The 13,066-nt window shown below is 47.9% G+C and overlaps 1 protein-coding gene across 1 annotated transcript in view; it reads left to right on the top strand.

The window, feature by feature from the left end:
- Positions 1–7,324: 7,324 nt before the first annotated feature.
- ATP11C (ATPase phospholipid transporting 11C (ATP11C blood group)) overlaps positions 7,325–13,066 on the top strand; it is a 151,855-nt gene continuing 146,113 nt past the window's right edge. The window contains exon 1 of the mRNA XM_083159462.1: positions 7,325–7,885. Within this exon, the coding sequence (XP_083015588.1) occupies positions 7,859–7,885 (27 nt within the window). The 5' untranslated portion in view covers positions 7,325–7,858. The remainder of the gene's footprint in view (positions 7,886–13,066) is intronic.

Here is a 13,066-nt window from a genome sequence, read left to right on the forward strand (position 1 = left end):
AATTGAGTAATCAGGTACTGGGGGGTAGATTTATTAAGTGACGATCAGGGGAATATGCGCTATCTCCGTGCCTTATGGCAGGGGATAGCGCTTCCCCTGATCTATGAAACCCGCTGAGCGGGTGTCTTACGTGCGGCGATGTGGGGCAGGAGGCATAGCGCAGCTATGATATTTCGTGCTACGCGCCTACCTCCTGCCCAATTTATGAACGGTCAGCATCGCTGACTGTTCCGCCACCTGCAGCGATCGACTTCGACAGCTGCAGGCGGCGATGCCCTATGCCTACAGCATAGGGCCCTATGCCTACTGCTGGCTCTGAGCTGCGCTGGGGATCTCGCGCGAGCAGTGAGATCATGCGCAGTCCAGCCAGCCAGGGAGAAGCAGACATTGCGTCAGTGTTAACTGACGCGCTGTCAGCTGGAGGAGGCATCGCCGGAGGGGGGAGTTAGCGCTCCCCTGCTTTGGCGGCAAGATCTTAGTACAGGCGGGGCCAACCCGCGGCTCTCGAGCCGCATGCGGCTCTCCCCGTGTTAATGTGCGGCTCCTGCTCCCACTCAGCTGCCCACTGTCCGTCCCTGTCCCTATCCCACCATTACCCGCTGCTGCAGGACAGGAAGAGGGAGCACGCTGTCAGATCCGCTGCAGCGTCCCTCCTGACCCTGACCCCAGACTGATTGACTGCGGGGAGATGTGATGTCAGGCGGTGCAGAGAGGCCGCGTGTAGCGGCAGAGACAGGACCTCGCGCAGGAAAATGGCGAGGTCCTCCCCAGTGTGAGCCGCTCCCGGAACCTCAAGTACCCGGCAGTGCAGGGAGCAGCAGGAGCCACAGAGCAGCCGGGCACCTACCTGACCCGGCAGTGCAGGAGCGTGACCCGCAGCGCACACCCGGGACCCGGCCGTGCAGGAGCTGATGGAAGAAGTGTCCGGCTCCTACCCCTTGCGCTGGGACAGACAGCAAGCAGCAGAGAAGAGGACCCGGCCGCAGCCCTACTACCCGGTGGTGATTGACAGCCTGAACCGGCAGACGGGGGAGCAGCACCCAGGACTGGGATGCAGAGCATGACCGGTAGGAGCTGGCAACTGACACGGGCTGTAAGGTAGATGCATCCTAGATAACCCACCTGTCCATCACCCCCTAAACCCACTGATCTTGGCCTCGCACCCACCTAGGCCACACAGGGGCATCAGTAGGCCTTTAAGACCCCCCTTCAGGGACACAGCCACAGAACACACTGCACACACCCTGGGACACAGGCGATCAGCAGAAAGGGGCCTTGTGTAACTGGTATTACGGCATTTGATATAATGTGTAACGGGCATTACGGCATGCAGAATAATGTTTAACGGGCATTATAAAGTGCAAAATTATGTGTAACAGGCATTATGGCATTTTTATATAATGGGCATTACGGTGTGTGGTATAATGTGGCACCGTGGGGGCATACCCAGCACCGTGGGGGCATACCTGGCACTGTGGGAGCATATGTGTATCTGGCACTATTGGGGGCATATGTATATATAGCACTGCACTATTGGAGGCATATGTGTATCACACCCACCCAAAGGGTCCAAATAGACCACGCCCCATTTGTTGGTGCGCGTGCATGTTGTTGGCTCTTTAGCTTGACTACAGATATTTTTCGGCTCTTTACCTCTGACCGGTTGGCCACCCGTCTTAGTAGATCTTGTCGGTCTCCCCTCCTGCTTCGCCTCTCTCCTGTGCTATCAGAGCTGAAATGAAATCTGCTAAATCAGAAAGAACACTCCCCTTTTTTGGGGTTACGGCCTTCAGCACACATTATCCCTAATTGAGAAGTGCTGTCGCTGGCACAGGGCACCAAAATTACTATGGGTGAGATGTGATGGAAAGTATTGGCAGTTGCTGTGATCTGTGCTGCTGGGTGCTGTGCTGAGAGAGGGGTGCTGTGTATCAGGCGCAACTAGCAATAGTGTTAGGGGGCATCAACCTTCAACAAAATCTTGTCATGGCATCAAATTTGGTTAGAGCACCCCCTGAACTGCTCTGTACCATTATTCCTCTTCCACCAAACTTCTCAGTTGGCATAATGGATCTGGGATATTTAATCATGTTTAAAAATCCCAATCCAGCAATCTAGGCAGGTATTCTAAAACAGATTACCAATGATCATTGACCAGCGGTGCCAAGGAATCATGGCCGAAAATGTCTAGGGGCATAAGATAGCCCTCTTTGGGCCCGAAATGGGATACATACCCAGGTGCCTTGGATAGCTATTCTAGGGGCTGGAATGGGACGCAGATCACCTTTGGCAGCCAGAATAGTGGGAAGACCAACTTAGCTGTTCCAGGTGCCGGAAAGGAGACCACCTTAGCCAGCCATAGTGTTCATTCTAGCACCCGCCATATTTGAAAACCCATGCAGTTCCTCTTCCCTGCCTGGGGTGTCGCTGCCTGCTGTAGTGCTTCTAGCACAGTGTGGTTTGTATATCAGCACTGATATGCTAACCACACCTGTGCTAGAAAAACAGCATGGGTTTTCAAATATGGCGGGTGCTAGAATGAACACAAGCCGGCAGTGATGTTTGCTGAAATCGCTGGGAATATATTCGCTGGCGACCATATTGCCAGTGATGGTAGTGTGCCCTGGCGATAAATTGCCGGGTGCGCACTCCCGTTTTCAGCCCCGTTATAATCGCTGGTCGCAGGAGCTTGCTCCTGCGACCAGCTGATTACCTCTGCGGCCCCCCCGGCAGAGGGTTCTTTTCATCAGCGACCATCTCTGGTCGCTGATGAAAAGGAGAGACAGCAATATATTACTGAGCAATATACCTCCCCCATGTGTATGCACCATAAGCCAGAACAGGGTGCGGACTACCTTTGGCAGCTGTTGCCAGACAGGAAACAAACTTCTTTCCACAGATGTGCTGCAAGAAGTTGCAGACAAACGTAGCCAACTAGAACAGGTGACAGAATGAGGAAAAGACCACCTTACACCACTATACCAGGTGCTGGAAAGGGACACAGGCCACCATATCCTATGCAGACTTGGACAACATTTTTAAATATCCCGGATCGCCCAATGCTTCAGTTCAATAGACAAAAGTACAATTTTGGAACTTGGTCAACAGTGACTAGTTAGATGCCTACAAACAGACGTCAGTAACTAGATCGACCGTAACAAAAAATTGATACAAACAAAAAGGTCGACAGTGAGAAGGTCAACGCGAGTTTTTCAAAATTTTTGTGTCTATGTCGACACTGTATAAGTGCACCAAGCTGCGCTCAGCAAACTATTTTATTCTGCCTCTAAGTCCATTAGGATGGTAAAGTATGAACAAGTAGGGTTTCAAAAATAATCATTATCATGTTCATGTCGACCTTCTGTGAATGTCGATCCATTGTATGCCAATCAGGCATCTCACTAATCACAGTCGACCATTAGTAGTTCACCAAGTAATTGTCAATCTAGACATCATTGATCCGTCTATTTTTTTTTTTTAAATCACTGTGCCAATTGCCATTTGCAGCCCCCCTCATCTCCCCTTTCTACAGTACCTGACTGCCCCATTTCTCCCCAGTGCCTACCTGCCCCTCCCTCTCTCCACAGTCCTTATCTGCCCCATACACCCCTGTCTCTCCCCAGTGCCTATCTTTCCCATAAACCCTTTATCTTTCCCCAGTCCCTATCCGCCCCATACACCCCGTCTCTCCTTTACATAGAAACATAGAATTTGACAGCAGATAAGAACCACTTGGCCCATCTAGTCTGCCCCTTTTTTTAAACATGTTACCTCAAACCATATTTGATCCTTATTTTTTTGTAAGGATATCAATATGCTTATCCCAAGCATGTTTAAATTGTACTACTGTATTTGCGTCTACCACCTCTGTTGGGAGGCTATTCCACTTATCTACTTCTCTTTCTGTGAAAAAATTATTCCTCACATTTCCCCTGAATCTTCCTCCCTCTAGTTTCAGTGCATGTCCTCGTGTTCTGTTGCTCCTCTTCCTGTGAAGAATGTCTCCCACCTGTACCTTGTTAAAGCCCTTGATATATTTGAAAGTTTCTATCATATCCCCCCTTTCCCTTCTCTGCTCTAAAGTATACATATTAAGATCTTTTAGTCTTTCCTGGTACGTTTTGTGATGTAGGCCATGCACCATTTTAGTTGCTCTTCTTTGTACAGTCTCTAATGTATTTATATCCTTCTGGAGGTATGGCCTCCAGAACTGAACACAATACTCTAGGTGAGGGCGTACCAATGACCTATACAGTGGCATTATTACTTCTTTCTTTCTACTGCGGATACCTCTCCCTATGCAACCAAGCATCTGACTTGCCTTCTTCATTACTTTGTTACATTGCCTACCTGGTTTTAAGTCCCCTGAAATAGTGACACCTAGATCCCTCTCTTCCTCAGTAGTTTTCATTATAGTGCCATTTATACTATATTGAGTCTTTGGATTTCTGAGACCCAAGTGCATGATTTTGCATTTTTTGGCATTAAACTGTAGTTGCCATTCTCTTGACCATTCCACTTATCTACCTAGATCAGTGGTTCCCAAACTGTGTGCCGTGGCTCCCTGGGGTGCCTCGGGACACATGCAGGGGTGCCGCAGCTTAGTGGTCCAGGACCAACTCAAATTATTAATGGTTAATTATTTAGGAACAAAACCAGTGCTGGTGGCTGCCAATCATAGAATGTGTACAAACAGAAGCAAATCCTGCCCTTTACCACATAACTGCCGCTAAGAATCGCATATAAACCCAATCTAATTAAATTTTTTGGACCTAGGGGTGCCGTGAAAAAAATTCTGATTCTCTAGGGTGCCGTGAATCAAAAAAGATTGGGAACCTCTGACCTAGATCATCAATCATTTGTTGTACCCCTCCTGGTGTGTCTACCCTGTTGCATACCTTTGTGTCATCTGCAAAAAGGCACATTTTACCCTCAATTCCATTTGCAATATAACCAATAAAGATATTAAAAAGCACCGGTCCAAGTACAGATCCCTGGGGTACTCCACTTGTAACCTTTCCCTCCTTTGACTGTACTCCATTTACTACAACTCTCTGTTTTCTGTCCTGCAACCACGCTCTTATCCATTCAACTATCTTAGAATCCAATCCCAAGCTTTCAAGTTTATTTAACAGTCTGCGATGTGGGACAGTGTCAAAAGCTTTACTAAAGTCTAGATAAGCTACATCTACAGCCCCACCTTGATCTATTACTTTAGTCACCCAGTCAAAAAAGTCAGTAAGATTTGTTTGACATGATCTTCCCCCAGTAAACCCATGCTGTTTTGGATCCTGTAAATTGCTGGTTTTGAGATATTCTACAACTCTTTGTTTTAAGAGTGTTTCCATCAATTTCCCTACTACTGATGTAAGGCTCACTGGTCGATAGTTGCTTACCTCTTCCTTGCTTCCACTTTTGTGCAGTGGGACTACATTCGCTGTTTTCCAGTCCTCTGGGATTACTCCAGTAGCTAGTGACTGGTTGAATAATTCTGTTATTGGTTTTACCAGCTCCCCTTTAAGCTCTTTTAGTATCCTTGGATGTATCCCATCTGGCCCCATTGATTTATCCACTTTCAGTTTTGAGAGTTCTGTGAGGACCTTCTCCTCTGTAAATGTACTTGTCTCTCCCTCAGTTTTTTGACTATACTTGCAACTTAACTGTGGCCCCTTCCCCTCTCTTTCAGCAGTGAATACTGAGCAGAAATAATTATTAATATTATCTGCTATTACATTGTCCCCCTCAAGAAAACTTCCACTCTCTGTCTTCAGTCTAATTATTCCACTTTTTGTTTTTCTCCTTTCACTTATATACCTAAAAAAAGTTTTCCCCCCTTTACCCACTGACAGGGCCATTTTCTCTTCAGCCTGTGCTTTTGCACATCTGGGCCCTTATTCTGATCGGTGCGGCCCGATCAGAATATGCGGCCGCAACCGTGCAGGCGAATCCCCGCCTTCCATACGGATCGCCACCTGCCGTCCGTATGCGGATATGTGGTGATCCGCATGAAATTGGACGGGGATACGCCTCCTCCGTCTTGGGAGCAGCCCCTGCATTCGATGGTCGCCGAACATCGAATGCAGGGCCGCACGCTCCACCAGGTCCCGCAACACAAGACCACACGGACACTTGTCCGTGTGAAATCATGTATGGGGGCGGGCAGCTGACATCCGGCGATGTCAGATGCCCGCCCCGTACCCACGCGTCACGGCCTCATTACCATGCATACGCCCCGCGTTTGCATGGGAACGCCCATGAAACGCGGGGCGTATGCATAGGGTAATGAGGCTAAGTAGCCCCTCACGCCCCTCTACGCCCCCTGTGCGGCGTATAAAGAATCCGTGCGGCGAAATCGCCTGCACATGCGCAGACGATCAACATCGGCGGTCCGTCCGCATGCGGGAATTTCTGCACCGATCAGAATAAGGGCCCTGATTACCTTCTTAGCCTCCTTCTGTCTAACAAGATACACCTCTTTGTCCTCATTCTTCTGCGTCTGCTTAAATTTCTTGAAGGCCAACTTTTTTGCTTTCACAATACTTGCTACTTCTTTTGCAAACCACAATGGCTTTCTTTTTCTTGTGTTTTTCCTAACTCTTTTGACACAAAGTTCTGTTGCTTTTAGAATTGCACTTTTTAATTTTTCCCACTTATCCTGCACTCCTTCCAAGTTCTTCCACTCTGCCAAAGAATCCCTTACAGAGTTTCCCATCTCTACAAAATCAGCCTTCCTAAAATATAACACCTTCGTTTTTGTGTGCGATGAGTCGGTCTCTATCTTTATTTTGAACCATACTGCTTGATGGTCACTTTGTGCCTATCTGCCCCATACATCTCGTTTCACCCCAGTGCCTATCTGCGCACCATACACCCCCTTGTCTCTCCCCGGTCCCTATCCGCCCCATACACTGTGTTTTTCTACAACAGGTGTGTCTCTTTACCCAGTGCCTATCTACCCCATAAACCCTTTGTCTCTCCCCAGTCCCTATGCGCCCCATACACCCCCTTGTCTCTCCCCGGTCCCTATCCGCCCCATACACCCGCCTCTCTCGGTTTGCAGCAGATGTGACACAGGGGGGGGGGGGGGGGGGGCAGTAGTGCTGTAAGGGGGCAGCAGTTGGAGGCTGTCATGTCCCCGGTGCAGTGGTGACAGCGCAGTGAGTAGTACTGCACAGCAGCATAGAGCACCTAGGCGCCGCATACGTGCAGTCAGTGTGCTCCGGCCAGACGACACTTCCTGACTGTGTGCCAGCTGCGCATACTACAAGTCCCAGGATCCCCGGTGCAGAAGGCTGTGCCGAGGGGTTACACACACACACGCAGAGGCGGAGACGGAGCTGCCACCACATGCCCCGGCCGGAGCCCCCGGCACAAGGCTGCCCCGCACTGCTGCAAGGCCAACGCTGTGTAGCCACCAGCAGGGGCTTCCCCGCAGCCGGAGCCGCTGTGTAGGCTAGGTGCCGGCCGCTTGTGCGTGCGCTGCCGTTGCGCCCTCTTCCTCCTCCCGCTGCTGCTGCTGCTGAGGGGCGGAATAGGAGAGGAAGAGATAATAGTGAGGGGGCGGGAGCCGGGTGTTACATACATTACACGCTGCTGCTACACAGTGTACACACCCCATCATTCCGCCTCCCGGCAGCAGCAGCAGAGTCCGGGTGTCACACACACACACACACACACACACATACACATACACGGCGCTTACACCCCATAACAGTGACTGGGGGGTGGCGGGGCAGCAGCGCACGCACACAGTGCCACGCTCAGTGTGACAGTACATGTGTGCAGGGGGTCTGCACCCGGTGGTGCCCCTATGATGTGTACACGGTGACTGTGATGTGACTGCCGCAGCTGTACCGCAATGTTCCGCCGGCTCTGCAACCGCCTGGTGAGTACCCGATCCCCCAGCGCTGCCCTCACTACATGCCAGGCTTACCTGCACTCTGATTTGTGCCAATATGCAATGTGCCAGCAGCCAGGGATTCCCCATTGTCTCAGTGGCATAGGCACATACAGCCTGGGCTGGGAGCCGTCTCCATCACATGGAGTGCATGCTATATAGTCACTGGGGGTAGGTAGTATGTGTGCGCTTTCTGGTTCATTAAATCTTTATTGATCATTTTTAAGTGCTGCCTGCTTTCAGTGTTCTGTGCTATTCTGCCTGCTATCAGTGTACTGTTCTGTACAATGCTGCCTGCTATCGGTGTTCTGTGCTATTCTGCCTGCTATCAATGTACTGTTCTGTGCTGCCTGCTGTCAGTGTACTATGCTATTCTGCTTGCTATCAATATACTGTACTGTGCAGTGCTGCCTGCTTTCCAGTGTACTGTACTGTACTGCCTGCTGTCAGTGTACTGTGCAGTGCTGCCTGCTATCAGTGTGCTTGATCATTTTGAAGTGCTGTCTGCTATCAGTGTGCTTGTGCAGTGCTGCCTTCTATCAGTGTACTGCACTGTGTACTGCTGCCTGCTATAATTGTGCAGTGCTGCCTGCTATGTGTGTACTTCTGGTTCTGGGTAGGTATAGTTCATGCTACTGTGTCAGTGCCAGCGGTATATTGCATTGCAGTGCTGGGTTTCCTGGGTGACAAACATGGGTCTCTATGAAGCACACAATGCTTTCAGTAGAGACACTGTAGTGCCTTTATTAAGAGCTGTCATTTACATGTGAAGCTTGGATCTTATTGTTATTATGTGTAGCCTAGAATAACAACCCCTGCTGTGCTTATGGCTCTGATGTCTCCTTATCAGTGGTTCAGGACAAGGTAATTCTCTATTTTGATTTGTTTGCTTATTTACTCACAGCAGCTAACACATTCTATCTAATGCCTTGTCTGTCTGCACATCAGTGCGGCACCATCGTTGTTGCTGTTTCCCCTATTCAGTTAGCTCAGTAGGTGTTAATACTATTTCTCAGTGACCTTACGTGTGTGAACACATGGCAGTGTTGTCAGACAAAGCGCAGTATATAGAACAAAGTATTTCATAAATACTAATGTATAAAATTGACTTGTACATTTGTGATAGGAGCATCAATATTTATAATATTTCATAATACTTGATGGTACGTGGTATATTCTTTGTTAAATTTAGGACAGTACTGAAACAACAGATAGCGTTAGCCAATGTTATATTTATTAATGGCTGTCACCCAAGATGTAACTGCTTGAGAGATAGTGTATAGCAATTAATCATTATATTAAATTCACGACCATTCTGCTCTAGTATAGTCCTCAATTAAGGGTAGATGTATGAAGCAGTAATAAGGGAGGAAAAGTCATAAAGTTCCTGGTACTTTATCACCGGCCAATCAGCTCCTAACTTTGCCTATTTAAACCCACCCAGTAACTTAACAGCCAGGGGGCCAGATGCACGAAGCTTCAAAAGTGATAACATGGAGAGTGATAAACAGCCAGCTAATCAGCTCCTACCAGCCATGTCACAGACTGTGTTTGAAAAATTTCAGACAGGAGCTGATTGGCTGGCTGTTTATCACTCTCCATGTTATCACTTTTGAAGCTTAGGGCATCTGGCCCAGGAGCTGACTGGCTGGCGATAAAGTACCAGGCACTTTATCACTTCTCCCTTATCACTGCTTCATACATCCACCCATAGTCACTTAGAAAACACCTGACTTAATGGTTACCCACTAATATTAATGATCCCCTCATTGTGGGCAAGATGTACTAAGCTTGAAAAGAAATAAATAAGAGAGTGATAAACCACCAGCCAATCAGCTCTTACCTGCCATATGACAGGCTGGGTTTGAAAAATGACAGGTAGAAGCTGATTGGTTCGAGGTTTATCACTCTTTATTTTATCACTTTTCAAGGCTTAGTACATCTTGCCCTGTATGTACAAGGGACCACAGTAGATATTGGAGATTTGAATTCACAAAAGTAGCCTCCATCGGTTTCTATTGGGCCAGCTAAAATGCTGCATTCATGCTTTATTCCAGAGCTTGTCCCATAGCTGACGCTATCTCAAGATGGCGTCACCCATCGTATCCTGTGGGCTATTTTTGGCAACATTTATCCAGAGTCACTTTCTGGTAGTGGCTGTAGAATATACAAGCACAGCTTTTTCCCAGATCGGTATATGGTCGTTAGGTCGACAGAGTCAAAAGATCGACACAAGCATTAGGTCAGCAATGGGAAGGTCGACAGTCAAAGGGTTGACATGACGTTTTCACTTTAATTTTTTTATAACGACATGTGCCGACAGGCGCTATTTCACTCCCTACCATCCACTAGGCCTGGGCATGGAGGGATAATATAATAGTGCGATTGAATGCAGCGCAATTTTTCAGCGTCCCATGTCAACTTGTTGACCTTAGCCATCTTGACCTTAAGTCCTGTCAAGCTTCAGTGGTCACCAGATGACCCATACCCCCCAGATCTAAGTTATCCTAGTGATCACTTCTATCATGGCACAGGGATGAGCTCCTGTAGGACTCCTTGTCCTTGGATGTGACTTTTGTTAAATTCATTTAATACTCGGCCCGTTTATGAATAATACAGTGTCTCAAATATATCTAAAAAAGATTGTAAGTGTATAGCCAGGGGCATTAAATCCCAAGGCTATTTCCTTTTTTTAACTGTGGCAAATTTGAATTCCAGCCTAAAATTAGATAATTAATATGTTCACTAATGGCGGTTGCAGGACTTTCTTTTTTTTTTCTTTTCTGTACATAGCAGTACCTAGAATTCATATGGGGGTTAATCATCAGCTTTGCAGCTCATACTCTGTGCAAGTCACTGTTCCGAGCGGCCTCCATGCTAGAATCCTTTAAAAATAAACTCAAGACTTCCCTGTTGACTCACTCCTTTCAATAATGTTCGTTCTTGAAGCTTTATTTTGTAAGCACTTATGGTGGTTGAGTGATATTTGCTTCTTATCCCTCAGCGACCATATCGCATCAGTACACCGCTTTTTTCCAGCGACTTTTCAGTTTTGACTGACAAGTCAAGCTCCTGCAACCAGTGACCATTACAGGGCTGGTTGCGGGAACGCACACCTAGAGATATCATCCTGAAAAACAGTGGGATATTGTCACTCAGCAATTCTGGCTAATATCGCCCTGTGTGTACAGGGCTTACGAGTCCTACTGCTATATAACGATTATTATTTTTAGATCACTTTAATTTGGTCTGCGCAGATCTTTCCGGAACTCTTTTTCTTTTTGGACATAAACATCGGTCTGATTTTCGCGTCTATTCTCCTTCTTGAATATTATACTCAGGACCAAATTTGATAGAATCTGATTTACTGGTCCTGGCGTCTTTTTGGTGAGACAGACAGTAGATTTAAAGTGACCATTTGTTTTATGGTAGCTATAAATTGAATACAATAGTGGGGTGTATTCAATGCCGTGGGCGAGCGGGACTTTCTGCTCGCTGTCACCACTCACCCTGTCAGTATTCAACGCACCCCCCTCATAGCCAATTCCCCCTCACTCCGTTTTTTGAGCAAGGGGGAATTGGCGGATGCGGCTCCAGAAGCAGCGAGACTTGCGGCTAAAAACATCGAGTTTTCTGCAGCAGCCGCGGGTCTCGCTGTTTTGGGGAATTCTCGCCGTCCTGTGACAGCGAGGATTTCCCCAGAACATTGAATAGGGCGAGTGGCTCGCGAGGGGGTTAAACAGCGAGGATCGCTGGTTTTCTGCAATCCTCGCTGTTTAACCCCCTCGCCGGCCGCATTGAATACTACCCAGTGTGGTCAGACCTTTTGAAATACTTCTTTAGAAATAATGAGAAGGAAATCATGTCTGAAAAAGCACTGCATCTCCAAAACCTAAATCTCTAGTGAAGGGTCTCTTTAATGACATAGAAAATAGAAATTGTCAGATCAGAACCATTTGACCCATCTTACCTGCCCCCTTTTTTAACCATATATTTACCTAAATTCCTATCTGATGCTTTTTTCTTGGTAAGAATGTCCCTATGTCTGTCCTATTCATGTTTGAAGTGCTCTGCTGTCTAAGGGCGAGATGTATCAAATGGAAAATGTGGTAAAACCCCGGTTTTACCTCATTTTCCAATGTATCAAAAATGATACCGCAGTGTAGGGTATCGCCACCTTTGGGTAGCGATACCCTATAGAAGCCTATGGGCTTCTTTTCGCCGCCCGCCGATGCAAACCCGCCGCCTCGCCGACCCCCCCCTCTGGCTTACCTTCCTGAAGGGTCCTCCTGGACCCCGGAAGGTAAACTTCTCCTCCCCCTAGTGATGCAGCCGGACGTCCTTCCGGTTGCAGGGGGGAGGAGGAGGCGCCGGGGACAGCTTGCTTAGCTGTCCCCGGCATGAGGGATGCAGGAGACGGCTGGGAGGTGACGGAGACCCCCTGCACACCACATTCCAGGTATCGCAGGGGGCCTCCGTCACCGCATCGCGATGCCAGCCGCATATGTTAGTACATATGCGGTGACATCGCGGCGGAGGAGCCGCGAAGGGCGGCGATGTATTTTAATACATCCCGCTCTAAAGGTGTGTACACATGGGAGCGACTTCAGCATGATCTGATTAAATTTTGACTACATGTGGTCAAGATCTTAGCGGCCAATGTCGATGCACAGGACCACGCATCGCCATCGCTATTGGGCATACACACGGAGACAGATCTCTGGACAGATCGCTTAGAAACTGGGTTAAAATCGCCCATTGTAATACCCTCTTAGCCTCTACCACCTCTGATGGGAGGCTATTCCACTTTTCCATTACCCTTCCTGAACTGACACATAGCAATATTAATAAAAGTGGTTTTCTTATTTTTAAATTAACAATAAGTTTGTAAAAATGGAGGCGTTTAAAAAGAACGTAAATCTTAAATGGATAGCATTATTAAAACTAGTACCTTCCATTTATAAAAAAAAAAATGAGCTGAGCTACGTTTATATATCTTTTTATATGTTTCGGAAACATAGGTGTTATCCAGTTGTGTATTTTACCTAGGGGCTGCGGGACTGAAATACCCAGAGTGTACCACCCACAGGGACTGTTTAGCGGTGATGGTGGCTTCCATTGGAAGCGCTTCCTGCTAATCGCAGGCAGGCAGGCAGGCAGGCAAGCAGG

This window comes from Crinia signifera, chromosome 9 (assembly GCF_055691185.1).
Source record: "Crinia signifera chromosome 9, ASM5569118v1, whole genome shotgun sequence".
NCBI lineage: Eukaryota > Metazoa > Chordata > Amphibia > Anura > Myobatrachidae > Crinia > Crinia signifera.